A 16,646-nucleotide genomic window follows, 5' to 3' on the forward strand; every position below is an offset into this window, starting at 1 on the left:
TCCATGGGAGGAACTATACTGTCAGAAATCTCATTTTTATCTGTTTTATATATATCCATCTCAATGCAAGTGTGTGCTTGAGCACAAGTAAATGAATAAATATTCTTGAGCCAATTGACATAAAATTGTTTTCTTGTGACCTCAGAGTCAAAAAGTAATAGTAAATTAAGAATATCTTCCTTGAATGAATGATGGTATAGTGTGACATAAGCGTCCTGTGGCTGATTTTCCAAGAAATTGAAAGTTTTCAACTTCTTGAATGATGGTGGGTCTACCTAGGTTCCAAAGGTAAAAACTAATTTCTTAAGGCAATCTATAATTGAAATCAACCTCAGGAAGTATGGGAAATAGTGGGCTATAACACAAAGAGATTTTATTAATTTGTCCTGATTTTTGTGTGGCCACATCAGGCTTTAAGCAACCCAACGTTTACCTTGTGTGTCCAGCTTTACCTATTACATCCATCTCTCATTTGTGTACCCCACAGAATTATGGAGTGGAGCAATTATTCCATGTATGCTGACTTTGTCCTCTTGGGCTTGTTCAGCAACACACGTTTCCCCTGGCTTCTCTTTGCCCTGATCGTCTTGGTATTTGTCATCTCAATAGCCAGCAACACAATGATGATCATTCTCATCCACCTGGACTCCCGCCTCCACACTCCCATGTACTTCCTGCTCAGCCAGCTTTCCATCATGGATATCTTATACATTTCCACCATTGTGCCCAAGATGCTGATTGACCAAATGGTAGACCAAAGGGCCATTTCCTTTGCAGGATGCACTGCCCAGCACTTTCTCTATCTGACCTTGGCAGGAGCCGAGTTCTTCCTTCTAGGACTCATGTCCTATGACCGCTATGTTGCCATCTGCTATCCTCTGCGCTATCCTGTCCTTATGAACCGCAAAGTCTGCTTGTTGATTGTGGTGGCAGCCTGGCTGGGAGGGTCCATAGACGGCTTCTTACTTACTCCAGTCACCATGCAGTTCCCTTTCTGTGCTTCTCGGGAAATAAATCACTTCTTCTGTGAGGTACCTGCTCTTCTGAAGCTCTCCTGTGTAGATACATCAGCCTATGAGACAGCCATGTATGTCTGCTGCATTATGATGCTCCTCATTCCTTTCTCTGTCATCTCAGCCTCTTACACAAGGATTCTCGTTACTGTTTACAGGATGAACGAGGCGGAGGGGAGAAAAAAGGCAGTGGCCACTTGCTCCTCACACATGGTAGTTGTCAGTCTCTTTTATGGGGCTGCCATGTACACCTACGTGCTACCTCACTCTTACCATACTCCTGAGCAGGACAAGGCTGTGTCTGCCTTCTACACTATCCTTACTCCCTTGCTCAACCCACTTATTTACAGTCTCAGGAACAAAGACGTCACAGGGGCCCTACAGAAAGCTCTGGGAAGGTGCTCATCCTCAGGAAGGTAACCACCTTCCAAAGAAACTGCATTTGCTGCTACAGGTTTGAAGAAGAGGATATAGGACTTAATTGTCATCTTTGGATTGAAACATTGTCTGCCTGGAAATAGCAAGTCATCCACATGCCAGCAACTGTGAGGCATCCTGGGATTTAGAAAGCCTACAGTAGCATTTTGAAGATTTCATCATCTTTTGAAACATAAGAGGATTCTACAAAATGGTGTTGAATGAAACTGGAATAAAATAGGAGTTTCCAGTAGACGGTTTCACCCATACACTTTCGACAAATTTTGCATCCCACTGAACAGATGTTTTTTTCCGGCCATGATCAGTCATGACAAAAGAAATGCTAATCTTCTGCTATTCCTCTAGCTTCTCATTACAGTTTCTTTTTAGACATCATACAAATTGAGTACTTAAAAGACATCAATATGTCCAATATTATTTTGATTGTATTCAAATGCTATTTTAGTAACTAACTGAATTTTTTACAAATGATGGTTTTAGCCTTCCAAAACATTTAATTCAATCAAGCCAGTATTGGCAGTATCATTATTTTAAAAATTGGTTTGACTTTATGTAATTAATTTTTCAACTGAATTCTAATAACATGGCTAGTAGACACAATAGTAAACATCAATTTTTGGAAGAGACCAATACCTTTACTTTTTTTCCCATGAAGTTTTGCTAAAATAATCTCAGAATAATGGACCAATGTGCTTTTGAGACAGGTAAACATGGATGGCTTCTACATTTTCTATCCTTCCTAATGATATAATTTAATAGGAACATCCAGGGTAGTTTGAAGTCATATCTTTTTCACTGTATTTAAATTGCCTGATGACCTAATATATTTCATTTTGAAAGATTTTCATGCAAAAGAATGGAACTCCTTTGAGAGTTAAATGTTGATTTATTCTTTTAAAAATTAATATATGCTACTCCTTATTTTTTATTTTATAATATTTTAATTTAGTTATAATTATTTTATTTAATAATTTAATTGCTTGAATAATTGTGGTTAACCCATAGTCTTCTGAAATAGAGAAATTTATTTTTCATCATCTATTTTCTTTTCTACGCTTTTCTCTAGTTGACCAAACTCCTTCTATTTTGAGTCCTCAGTCTTTCTGTCTTTCTACCTTTGTATCTTCAAGTTTGCTTATCTTAGACTTAATTTTCTAAAAGGAAAACATTTTGCATTACAAAAATGAGGATGTAATTATGTGTAAGCTCATTTAAAATTTTATTAATATCAGAGTGGTCTGATGACATATAAGTCAGCTGGGAATTGACATATGTTTCAGAAAATCCAATGCTTCTACATCTTGGAAAAAAAAAGGAGGAACATATTAGAGAACTTTCTAATGCATCTCACTTTTCTATGTTGCAAAAATAATGTTGTTTAGTATTCCTAAATGTAAAAATTTGTCCTATTTTCTCTCAATAACACCTATATTATAACCAGAAGTTGGAGTCAAATTTAAAGACTCCACCATTTTGTCCAAATTTCCTAGAAACCTTCAACCTAGTCCTTGGAATTTATTTTCTAACACTTGTGTCATTGAGAGAAGGATTCAGGCCAAGACTGAAAATTTTGGCTTTTTATGATATAGGAATAGTGAATATGCTTTACAAATAGCTTCTGGATAGAAAAGAAATAGATTGGAAAAATTGTACTCACATTTAAAAAGATGCCTTGGTATTATAACACTTATCAAACTTTAACTACAGACTTGAAATTAATTTTTTCAACCTCTCTATGTCCGGTTGAACAAATTAATTTAATTTCTTGAAACTCTCTTTTTCAAGGTATTAAATTAGACCATTCAAACTTAATTCTTACCTCAGAGGAATTATTTTAAAAGAACACGATATAACTGGTGCAAAGCAACTTTAGCTTTGGAAGGTGCTATATGCCATGAGGTATTGTTATAACTGACACAACACTATAGAGAGGAGGCAGTGAAACCTGCTTTCTTCACCCGTTTCTATACCAGAAGAGGTCTTGACTCTCGACATTGTACTTAACATAGCATTCCCTCTTGCAGAGATGAGGTTACAGAGGTGATTAATGTCCTCTAACTCTAGTATAAGACCTTTATTAAAACATTCAGAAACTGTTTCAAGGACTGATGTTAGTCTGTCCACAGCGCATACTTATGATAAAATGATAGCTTACAGTGAATGATGTCAAACGTGTGATCTCCGAAGAAGATTTAGCTTCAGGTTCAGGGACCAGGCTTGGTCACTCAAGAACTTTTGTGTAGCACAGTTTTATTAAAGTGAAAAAGGACGGAGAAAACTTCTGACATAGACATTAGAAGGGGGATGGAGTGTGCTCCCCTTGCTAGTCTTATCAAGGCCTTATATACTTTTACCAGACTGACTCCCACAACAGACACCTTAAATTAACAAGATTAGAACTAATAATAGAAAGATCTTAACAGACCCACTCTTGAAACAAATGTCTTAAGATAACAAGATTAGTCAGAAGATTCTTGTTAAAAAGAAGAAACATGTCCTTGAGTAAGATGCATTGTTGTTATACAGTCTTTAGTACAGAGTTTAAGGGAAAACATACTCTTGAGCCATTAGCTCCGGGCTTAAAGAAAAAGCATTTTGTGTGATTAAGAGGAAAGAATGTAGAAAAAAAAAATTTTTCCTTTTCTCCTCCTTGAGAGCCCCGGGTCCCTTTCTCCTCCTGGAAGGCCCTGGACCCCTTTCTCCTTGAGGGCCTCTGATTCCTTATCAATCTACCTAAATTAACTCTCTCAAAAACAATGGTCATTGCCTCTAGTGTATCATGAGAGGATAGATATCCTAACCTCACTTCACACTAAATTCTACCTGACTTCAGAAGCTGAAGAAAACAAGCAAGACCACCCTATATGAAGAACGCCTCTTGGGAGGGAACTCTATAGCCACCTGTGTAGGGGTTGATCCCTCTCTTTTTCCACATAGTGAATTAAAAGGGGCCAGAGAATATTTACTTTTCTTTTGTTAGGTAGTTAGAATAGGAAGTCCAGAATGGCGGGGCTAAAAGACAAGGAAGGGAAAAGCCCACGAAAATAGAACAAAGGAAGGTCAGAGGACCAGAGTGAGGACCTCAGTTAGGACAAACAGCACTCCTGGCTAGCCCAATTTACATAGGGCAGGCCCAGGGGAGGGAAAAACAGACAAAAAGAGGAGCCAAAGGGCTGGGGCCCTCTCTTCTTTTCTCATCTTTGTTTCACCTTGAGGATGAATTTTCCTGCTATTTTCTAAATAAAATTGAGCTGTAACACGGAGCTGTTAACACTGATCTGTCTAAGAGCTAGAACACCGTCTGTTCAAAACCCAAGAGCTATAACACGGTCTGTCCAAGAGCTGTGATGCGCCAAGGGCTTTAATGTCCATTGCTTCAAGTTTTTGTTGAGATGAGACAGAACCGAGGAGATTACTCTTGCCTGACACTTTCCAGCTTAGAGACACTTGTAGTTGTCACTCAGATGATATAAACTGAATGAATAAAATAAATGTCACATATCTTACAATGCATTTGTTTTCAACATCAGTCCAGTTTCTCCCCTCTACAGTAGTGTTAGCATATCCAAGGCAAAAGATCTTCTTTTCCTCAATTTTTGCTTTTCTTCTCCTTTTTTTCTACAAATTATTTATCTTCCCCAATTTATACTGCTCCCTCTTCCATTCCTAACAATTCTTACTTCCCAAACATATTCCTCTCTTTTTTTCTCTCTCTCTTCCTTGCTCTTGCACTTTATCTATTCCCAACTTTTTGTTTTATTGACTATGCTCCAGCTTTCATTGCTCTTGGTAGTGATGCTATTCTTCTCTAGTGAATCATGGGATTTTAATTATTCTAGATTACTAGGATAACTAGGGGCTTGGGGATTTCAGGGACTTTTAAAATGGGCTTCTGAAGTGTGTTAGCAATAAAATGAAAGAGAAGATGAGGTTTTAATATAAAGAGAATTTTAATAGAAACTACTTAACATAGATGTGTTTGTCTTGGTTAGATGTACTTAACTGTAGCCAGAAGGTTTGCATAATGGAAAATGTAGACAAATCTAATAGTACTTTCTTAATTGTGTGCTCAATAGGCCTCTTTGGTTCTGCTATTTCAACATAATTTTTAGTCTAAGAGTTCAAAAAAGGATACATGTATATGTATTCAATATTACTGAATCACTTTTTTGAATCACTGAAATTAACACAATGTTGTTATTCAACTATGATCCATTATAAAATGAAAATGTAAATAAAAAAAGAAAGTTATAGTCTGAAGAAATTTAAAAGTAAAATAAAATAGATGGATTTTCCCCAGCATTGAGAATCTACTGTTCCACAGTGAGTAAGGTAAATTTAGAGAAAGTTGTTTGCATCTCTAAGCAGAGAAGCAGAGACCTCATTCTCAGCCTGATTGGGCATTCTTTCTGTCTTACATGCTTGATCCTTCACGTGTGCTCTGTGTAAGTTTAGTCATCTGCTTATGACTGCTTCTTTGATATTTGCATTAACATTTTTTTACTTAGAGTATAGACTTATATTTTAGTAACTCCCAGTCTTTGTTTAGAGATATCACAGAGCATATTCCATAATCTCAAGAGAAATAGAAATACTCTAAACATTATTTTCTTCACTGTCTTATTTGTAAACAATAGATAATATTGTCTATTTTGGTTATAGTGAGGGATTATTTCAGATGAAGTAAACATAATAAAGTAATGAGAATTAAAAAGGAAAAGAAGGAAATGTTACTTGAATTCTGCATCATAGAAAATTTGAGTCTGAAGTAACCTTAGAGGTGATTGTGCCACACCTTTTCATTTAATAGATGGAAAAACAAACCCTGAGAACAGAATTCCATTCCCAAAGACATATGGGAAATGGTAGAACTGCGGTTGCAATCGAGGAATCCTTATTCTAGTTTCATGGATATTTAGCATATCTTCTAAGGCTTTGTATTTAATCATTGTCACCAGAAGATGGGTGAATTATGTGATTTATGAGTCATTGTTTAGATTAAATATTCTGGCAGCTTTGGAATTTTTCCCCCCCAGGTCTCTCAGTGTCTTCACACTTTTTTCTTTATGTATGAAGTTCCAGTTAAGTAACCTGATATGTGCCTCTGTCTTTCAAGAACATCAGCAGAGAACTAAATGCTTTAGAAATTTAGAAAGAGCTTCCTAAAAATATATGAATTTAGGTCTTATCATGATAAATACTGGAATTTTGTCCAAGAATTCACTCTAAATGCCAGGTAGCACTTTGGAATGGGTGGGCAAACAAAATTATCTGAGATTAAACAAAACATCTAGAATTTAAGAGAACATGTGTATACCTGTGGCAGATTCATGTTGATGTATGGCAAAACCAATACAATATTGTAAAGTAATTAGCCCCCAATTAAAATAAATAAATGTATATTTAAAAAATTAAAAAAAGAATTACTATCTTATAATATAGTTCTATTAAGGATTGTTACTGGAAAAGGCTAAAGGAGATGAAGGGTATTAGTAGGAAAAGAGCTAAAAGAGAAAGATGAGCAAGAAAAAAGAAAGAAAACCTTGAGAAGTTACAAAATATCTATCATATATAAATAATTTAGACTCTGATACTTTACCAACACAAATTGTCATGTTCAGAAGCTGTGTTATTTTCCTTTGTAAACTTGGTAATAATAATAGAAGACCAACTTGTTATAGCAGCATTTCTCAACCATTTTCCTGACATGGACATTAAAAAAAAAAAAATGGTAGTCATTGGGGTAAATTGAGGTGGCTGTTGACTGCCAAATCAATTTCCTGGTGGCTATACCTGCTCAGGTATTATCAGACCCATTTAGTGTTGAGGGTATCAATGCTGCTGCTGCTGCTGCTGCTGCTGCTGCTGCTGCTGCGTCGCTTCAGTCGTGTCCAACTCTGTAAAACCCCATGGACAGCAGCTCACCAAGTGCCTCTGTCCACAGGATTCTCCAGGCAAGAATACTAGAGTGGGTTGCCATTTCCTTCTCCGGGGACATTAATGCTGCTGCTGCTGCTAGGTCGCGTCAGTCGTGTCCGACTCTGTGGAACCCCATAGATGGCAGCCCACCAGGCTCCCCCTCCCTGGCATTCTCCAGGCAAGAACACTAGAGTGGGTTACTAGTTCCTTCCCCAATGCATGAAAGTGAAAAGTGAAAGTGAAGTCACTCAGTCATGTCCGACTCTTAGCAACCCCATGGACTGCAGCCTACCAGGCTCTTCCTCCGTCCTTGGGATTTTCCAGGCAAGAGTACTGGAGTGGGGTGCCATCGCCTTCTCCGGGGAACATCAATACCTCGTTGTAATACCTGGTTGTAAACCATTGGTGGCTCTGTATTGAGCTACATCACACTGGAAGGAAAAGGATATTCAAATAATTCTATTTCTAATTAAAGGACTTTTATATTTTTTGATAAGTGATATAAACTATTCTTTAAGAAGCATTAGCTAGTTATTGAATAGCATTCTAAATGGCTGGAAAATTTTACATGTGATAAATCTAGCCCTGCTAAATAAAAAAAAAAAATTGAAATCATTCCAAGCATCTTTTCTGACCACAATGCAGTAAGATTAGATCTCAATTACAGGAGAGAAACTAGTAAAAATTCCAACACATGGAGGCTGAACAACACGCTGCTGAATAACCAACAAATCATGAAAGAAATCAAAAAAGAAATCAAAATATGCATAGAAATGAATGAAAATGAAAACACAACAACCCCAAACCTGTGAGACACTGTAAAAGCAGTGCCAAGGGGAAGGTTCATAGCAATACAGGCATACCTCAAGAAACAAGAAAAAAGTCAAATAAAGAACCTAACTCTACACCTAAAGCAACTAGAAAAGGATGGATTGAAGAACCCCAGGGTTAGTAGAAGGAAAGAAATCTTAAAAATTAGGGCAGAAATAAATGCAAAAGAAACAAAAGAGACCATAGCAAAAATCAACAAAGCCAAAAGCTGGTTCTTTGAGAGGATAAATAAAATTGATAAAACATTAGCCAGACTCATCAAGAAACAAAGGGAGAAAAATCAAATCAATAAAATTAGAAATGAAAATGGGGAGATCACAACAGAAGTTTTAACTTTAGAATGATCTTTACTTTCATCTCTACATTACATGCTTTTTTTATTCTTAACAGATGCCAGGGTTAGATAAGTAGTTTTATGAAAAAAAAATCTCAAGAAGCAATTATAACTTTTGCTTTGGAAAAGAATAGACTGGATTGGACTTTGGCTGATCTTCCTCTTATGCACAAGGTGAGCCCAGTAAATATAGATTAATTACTAACCTAGGGATTTCTCCTGCAAGATGCTGAAATCTAATATTAATTAAATGTTTACTGTTATCTTAGCCCCACCTTCATATCCAAGTATTTTAAAAGGCTGCCATTTCAGTGTTGCCTAACTAAGGTCTGGACTCAATTGCTCTGAGGTAAGACTTAATAGTTTCATGGAAACCAAATAGAACATTTCCCATACACTATAATGTTTTCTTTAGGCGTCACTCTAAGACTATTAGAAACTATCTGCAGGTTTAAGAAGGATAAATTTGTACATTCAGTTCTCAGAAAAGGGATACTTTAGCATACAATAGGAAGCATAGGGGAATCTAGTATTAGTTTATGGGTGCTTGAATGAATTTACTAAAGAGAGAAAGGGCATGTAAAAAAAGCTGATGGTTGAAAGATCTAGCTTAGTATTCATGATGAGTAATTTTTAGACTTTAATGTCTAAGGTATGTATTACTAATGAAAAGTATGGACTACCCTCTGAATATGTTTTCCTTTCTTTTCCCCCTCTGAATATTTTTAAGGCAAGAGTTAACCTTTTTGTATGGAAAAAGGTGTGGGTAGAGGTTTTTGCATCCTTAGAGGGAGATTAAAATATATTGAATTATTTCTTTTTATTGTTATTATTTTCTAAGCTCCCTTCTCCCTTCTTTACTCCATAGGCATGGTCATATGCTCTCATAGTGCTCAGAAGATAAAATCTATTTTTTTAATAGACAAGCAGCATTTCTTAAAGAAATTCCCTTAAAAGATTTTACCATGGTCCTATCAGAGACCACTGGACTAAATCACAGAAGCAGAATAGGATTATGTCTACATGTCAGAAACTTAGATCGCATCACGCAATAATGAGCATGTTACATTTAGAGCTGAAGGTATCAGGTTTTTATGTTCCTCTGTCATTTCTGATCTTGTGCAGCTGTTTCTTTCCTCTAATTCTTTACTCCCCTATAGCACTAGCAGAGTAGAGAGTAGATGTCCCTTGTGCCTGATCCTTTGATTTCTGTTTACCTCTGCACAAACTGACACCACTACTCAAAAGGATGTATCTCTATTAATCAAAATAAGTAGCTGTCCTGGCATCTGACAGCTTTACATTTAGACCCTTCATGGAATATTCCAGGAAGCCAGCTGTACTTATTGTTTCCAGACCACTGACCACACCTTTCAGTCAGTTCAGTTCAGTCACTCAGTTGTGTCCAACTCTTTTGAGACCCCATGGACTGCAGCACGCCAGGCTTCCTTGTCCATCACCAACTCCTGGAGCATACTCAAACTCATGTCCATCGAGTCAGTGGTCACATCCAGCCATCTCAAACCTTGTCGTCCCCTTCTCCTTCTGCCTTCAATCTTTCCCAGCATCAGGGTATACCCTTAACAGTACGCTTTAGGTAAGTTGGCACCTGGTATTAAAACTAACACTTTATGATTAACTATATGTACATATTTAAATCTTCTGTATCTTATGATGTTTTGACATCTTAACTTTCTAGCTGTGGAGAGACTGCCCCTCCCTGGACTAGTCAGTTATTAGAGATAGCAAAAGTCTCAGCATGTCTTTGATATGAAAACTAAACTATCTGGAATCAGACCTTCTCCCTGTCAATTGTACATACAGTGAATCAGAAAGGATTGGTCCAAGACCTCCTTATCTTCAGTAGTCCTTCTCCCTGATTTCACTTGAAGGCCTCTTTTTACAAGATGTTGCAAGGATCTGAACTGTGTCCAGACTTCTGTGGCTTCTCTCAGAATAATTTCAGGCTTATTGTCCTGAAACATTCCGCCTCTACCACCTAGCACCTTGCACAGGAACCCTCTTTCATCTCCTTACCTTTACTCTCCACATGGCATATCAGAGAAAAAAATCAAGGCCTCTTGCAAAACTTACCCATCCTTCCCCATGGCAGAGATCCAGAGTCTCCACTACAGCGCTCTTCTTACCTTGGCTGGATCTTCCCATACCCTAGCCTCTGCCATACCAGGTGGGTTATGTATCTATACTAGATGATATTTATGTCAGTTCTGGAGGTGGGGTATTCTCTGTCTTGAACAAGAGAAGAGCCTGAACCTGGAGCCATGCAGATACAAGGTTTCATTTTTTTTCTTCTAATTTTTAGAAGGATTGTAATTAAAGAAGGAAATGGTAGAAAACTTGAGACTAGGGAATAATGATGATAGTGGTAGAAAGGTTACCTAATGGGGAATGGAATCCAGTATCTTGTACGTGAAAATCAAATCACGCATTACATTAAAAAGTAGTCAGTAGTGTTAACACTAATGTTAAAATTAGATACTGGGAACTGATGCAAATAGATTAAATCATGACATGTCATTGTGCTCACAATGTAGATGTTGCCATGTCAAATATTCCACAGTGCAATGCTGAAAACATATTTTGATAGTGTGTCACATTTGTTTTATATATTTGATTCACTGACAAAAGTAACACATACACCTTTGTGCTAAGCCTCTTAGTATTCTATTCCTCTAACAGGATCTATTCCCTACTCTTAAGTATTCTCTCTTACACACACACACACACACACACACACACACACACTCACATATACACAGAGAAGCAGCTTGGATCCAAATTGAGGTTCTTTTAGTCACTGAAACTGATTGTTTTAGAAATAAAGTTAGTTTACAACATATCTTTCTGCTCCTTCAGTTTTATTAATATATTTTAACATTCTAGGATCTACTCTAAGAAAGGATCTGAAGTTTGAAAAATTTGCATTCCTTAATCAAAGAGTTCTGAGGCAATGAGAATGATTTACCATTTTGAATATTCTGTAGACTCCAATCTGAGTGTATGTGTGAACTAAATTTCTCTGACCCATATTTTGATGCAAAGCAGCTTTTCCTGGGCAATTTTCAGATTATTTGGCTATCTCAGTTTTTCAGTGTATTTTCAAAGTGATGATTAAGAGTGGATTTGATACTGTCAGTAGTCCACGTATAATCTACAATGTGTTTAAGTGAAAAAAAGGATTGTTGATCAAGATAAAGTTATTGTCTGCCTGCATGAATATTTTTATCCCAACCAGTTATTGCAGAGCTCCATAAACACAGTTTTAATTCTAATATCTTGAATTTAATTTCTGTGTCTATGATTCAGAGCTGTGGCTTTCACAAGTAAATCTTTCACATATTTAAAAAGGCAGAAGTAGCTGACTTTTATCAAACTTATTGAAAGCTGATATTTGATATTTAGCTAAGGTTTATGCTGGTTTACCCAGGCATTTGTTTTTCTCCTTCTCAGTTGAAAAGGTATATTAAATTTCAACACAGGCCAACATAAAATTGCTTTTTACCTTCTTCCTCTGAAATTTTGCTCACTTACCTAGTCTATAGTGTAATTACATCTTTAACGAACACTCAGAAAAAGTCTCAGTATTGTTCCTAATAGTTCTGCTTCAGCATAAAGATTAATTCATTCTTAATACCTCAAAGACTATATATTTATTTAAAAATCCAGATAAAGTATTAGTAACTAGTATATTTTATAGAAATATACTTCTTCAGTAATTCTGTCACTAAAATGAAGAGATGTACACTACAGAAATGTATACTATAAAACAATGGTAGTAATAAAATGTTCTTGAATATATCTAAGAAGTGCACTCTTACATCTCTCAAGAATAAAACATGCAAGAGTTCATTCCACCTAATTCAACTGAGTTTTTTTCCTCTAAATTCAGGAATCTCATTTCCATCTAGAGTTGCCTTTACTTATAAACACAGAGGATAGATAACAATGTAGAAATATAATTGTTAAGGAATTAAAAATAAAAAACAAAGCAAGTAGTAATGAATTCCTAGGACAATATAAAATTTTCATAATTTCAGAATGTCAGAAAAACTGTTCATGTTTAGCTGAACAATAATTAAAAAGTTGCTTAGGTCACTATGAAATGATATGAGGCCATTCTAAGTCATAGAATCTCAGTCCACTCAGTGGTGTCAATCAGAAAGACCACAATGACGAAGAATCCAAAGCCTTGCTTGCAGAATACATATAAGGTGGTACTCATTTGATATTTACGACCCTAAATTATTCTGTGAGAAAAAAAATGGATCCAAGTACTTAAAATGACCTGTGCCTAAAACATGAACTTCCTTGGCAAAATAACATCTAACCATACACCACAGATATTGACCATTAATTAAAGTTAGTAGTACTGCCTTGTTAATTCCTGATGTTCCAACCATTCACAAAGCAGCTTAATTACAATAGCAGCCAAATTATCTAAATTTATTGGCTTCATGCTTATTCTTTATCAGTTTATGAAATCACAAATGGATGTCCATGATGTTAACAATGCAATATTAAATGGCAGAGTACAATTTAAATTTAATCTACCCATACATATTGATTGCAAGGCAATATGAAGGGTAAGGCACAGTTATCAAACTGAAGAAATTTTCATTCTAAAATAAGATTATAAAAGATATACAGAAGATAGTTCAAAATAAAGATAAATTTGAAAACAATACTGTATAAATTATTACATTTATATCTTATATCAGCCTACAGAGATATTGACCTATGATAACTTTTCACAAGTGATGAAACTGAGTTAGTTTATAGATTAATTTTTCTGTCCACTGTTACGTAGACAATTAATGCCAAAACTGGGATTCAGCATGATTCTGAACTGATGTTCTTTCCTTTATCTCACTCTGCTTCTGACATACTATCCATGAAATTAAATAAAATTTGAATTAAATTCAAATTCCCTAAATTTTGAATTATTAATTAACCTAACAACTTCCTGTCTTTGCAGTTCTAGGAGCTATTATGTGATGTAAACATGGAGATGGTTCTTCAAAATTCCACTGACTTCATCCTCTTGGGCCTCATCACACATCCCACATTCCCTGGGTTTATCTTTGCAGTGGTCTTCTCCATCTTTCTGGTGGCTGTAACGGCCAACATGGTCATGATTCTGCTCATTCACACAGACTCCCACCTCCACACGCCCATGTACTTCCTGCTTAGCCAACTGTCCATCATGGACACTGTCTACATCTGCATCACTGTCCCCAAGATGTTGCAAGACCTCTTGTCCAAGGAAAAGACCATCTCCTTTCTGGGCTGTGCACTTCAGATCTTCCTCTACCTGACCCTGATTGGAGGGGAATTCTTCTTGCTGGGCCTCATGGCCTATGACAGGTATGTGGCTGTGTGCAACCCTCTTCGATATCCTCTCCTCATGAACCGCAGGATTTGCTTGTTTATGGTGGTGGGTTCCTGGGTTGGTGGCTCCTTGGATGGGTTCATGCTGACTCCCTTTACCATGAGCTTCCCTTACTGTGGGTCCCGAGAGATCAATCACTTTTTCTGTGAGATCCCAGCAGTACTGAAGCTGTCCTGTATTGACACATCACTCTACCAGACCCTGATGTATGCCTGCTGCGTGCTGATGCTTCTCATCCCTATATCCATCATCTCTGTTTCCTACACACGCATCCTGCTCACAGTGCATCGGATGAACTCTGCTGAGGGCCGGCGCAAAGCCTTTGCTACCTGTTCATCCCATATTGTGGTGGTGATCATTTTCTATGGGGCAGCCTTCTACACCAATGTGCTGCCCCAATCATATCACACACCAGAGAAAGACAAGGTTGTATCTGCCTTCTACACCATACTCACTCCAATGCTCAACCCACTCATCTACAGCTTGAGAAATAAAGATGTGGCTACAGCTCTAAGGAGAATACAGGGGAGATGTACATACTCCCAGAAAGTCAGAGCAGGAGATGTATCCAAGAAATACTAGAAGGAGCTGGGTACAAACTTTCTTGGTACTGTGGTTACTGGCACACAGTAATTCTAAAAAAATATGTTGTTGGTTCTGAAAAATATTCACTATCATTTTCACAATCCTGAATTATACCAGGCAAAATAATTCTTTTGACACCAACACTGAAGAACTATAGCTGAACACAGCCAGTATCTCAGCAACAGCCAATTCACTTGTCTGAATTCACTGACAGACATCTCTCAGAGAGCATTTTCTTCACGTAGCATTATAAATCATTCCAGTCAGTCCAAACATCCCTTTGAAAGTCCTGAATGAATATTTTTATGTTATATATTTTCATGTGTCTTTTGTGTCTGTATTTCTGACAAACTTTTGAATAGAAAATGCGAGGAATAATTTTCATGTCCTTGTTGATTTAAAGTCAAAAGTTCAGTACAAATTAAATATTTTCTGATGACTATAGTCTATGTGGCACCTCTTTTTAGAAAACTTCTGTAACAATAATTCAATTGGGTTTGGGGTTCAGTATTCTTTGTTATATTTTATAAATGTCTGTGTTCTCTAATCTCTAAATTTAAACTGTTATCATAACTTTATTCATGTAGAGTTCATTATGTGTCTGGAAATCACTAAATATTTCTGATTGATTAGATTTAAATTCTATTATTATTGATAGACATTGCTATAATCCTGTAGTAACTTCCATTTATTCCCTAATAAAATGACTTATGAAACAAAACATGAATAAATCAAGATCTTTGTTAGTTAAAACAGCTCCCTTGGTCAATTTTCCTATTGTAAAAGTTTTCATCTAGTAGACTGGTACTATTTTCTCTATTAATTATCTTTTGCTTATTTGAGAAGTTTAATAGATACAGGATCCTGATACAATAGAATGTTTATTTTAAAACACCACAGTCACTAAGGACTGTCCATCCATTTACCTACTTAATTTTAACTTCCTTCTTATGTGTAAGGCACTAAAATATGACAAACAAATTTTCATTCACCTGGTGTTTATCTTGTTTTGCAATCAAAAGCTTAGAATGTGCTGGGATCATTTTTTGGGTGATTTTTTAATTGACAAAGATTAAGAATAGGTTACTGTATGTCATTGTTAGTGCCAATGCAAAGTGAAAACTGTATCCTTCATAGATGTTCATGTAAGTAAATCTCATCTCATTAATATGCTAATCCAGGGTTCATTTTGCCTTGGAAGATTCTCCCAAATTTGATCTTATGCTGAAACAAATAAACAAATAGAAAAGAGATGGAAGAAAGGCTTAAATGGATGAATCTCTTCAAGTAGAAAAACTAATAAAACACTAATGAAAGAAATCAAAGATGATAGAGATGAACAAATTACTATTCTTGGATTGAAAGAATCAATATATTGAATAAAGCTTCAGTTCAGTTCAGTTCAGTCACTCAGTCATGTCCGACTCTTTGCAACCCCATGAATTGCAGCACACCAGGCCTCCTGTCCATCACCATCTCCCAGAGTTCATACAAACTCACATCCATCGAGTCGGTGATGCCATCCATCCATCTCATCCTCGGTCGTCCCCTTCTTCTCCTGCCCCCAATCCCTCCCAGCATCAGAGTCTTTTCCAATGAGTCAACTCTTCGCATGAGGTGGCCAAAGTACTGGAGTTTCAGCTTCAGCATCACTCCTTCCAAAGAAATCCCAGGGCTGATCTCTTTCAGAATGGCCTGCTTGGATCTCCTTGCAGTCCAAGGGACTCTCAAGAGTCTTCTCCAACACCACACTTCAAAAGCATCAATTCTTCAGCGCTCAGCTTTCTTCACAGTCCAACTCTCACATCCATGCATGACCACTGGAAAAATCATAGCCTTGACTAGACAGATCTTTGTTGGCAAAGTAATGTCTCTGCTTTTGAATATGCTGTCTAGGTTGGTCATAACTTTCCTTTCAAGGAGCAAGCGTCTTTTAATTTCATGGCTGCAATCACCATCTGCAGTGATTTTGGAGCCCCCCAAAATAAAGTCTGACACTGTTTCCACTGTTTCCCCATCTATTTCCCATGAAGTGATGGGACCAGATGCCATGATCTTTGTTTTCCGAATGTTGAGTTTTAAGCCAACTTTTTCACTCTCCTTTTTAATTTTCATC

At 36.7% G+C, this 16,646-nt stretch overlaps 2 protein-coding genes across 2 annotated transcripts; both read left to right on the forward strand.

Moving 5' to 3' along the window:
• The first annotated feature begins 491 nt into the window (after positions 1 to 491).
• Positions 492 to 1,433, forward strand: LOC138441800 (olfactory receptor 2T27). The gene has a single exon (XM_069592864.1). The coding sequence runs from the start codon at positions 492 to 494 to the stop codon at positions 1,431 to 1,433; it is 942 nt and encodes a 313-aa protein (XP_069448965.1).
• A 12,125-nt stretch (positions 1,434 to 13,558) lies between these two features.
• Positions 13,559 to 14,527, forward strand: LOC138441592 (olfactory receptor 2T2). The gene has a single exon (XM_069592713.1). It carries the CDS (start codon positions 13,559 to 13,561, stop codon positions 14,525 to 14,527), a length of 969 nt encoding a protein of 322 aa, XP_069448814.1.
• The last annotated feature ends 2,119 nt before the right edge of the window (positions 14,528 to 16,646 follow it).

The sequence above is a fragment of the Ovis canadensis genome, chromosome 5 (genome assembly GCF_042477335.2).
Source record: "Ovis canadensis isolate MfBH-ARS-UI-01 breed Bighorn chromosome 5, ARS-UI_OviCan_v2, whole genome shotgun sequence".
NCBI classification, from domain to species: domain Eukaryota; kingdom Metazoa; phylum Chordata; class Mammalia; order Artiodactyla; family Bovidae; genus Ovis; species Ovis canadensis.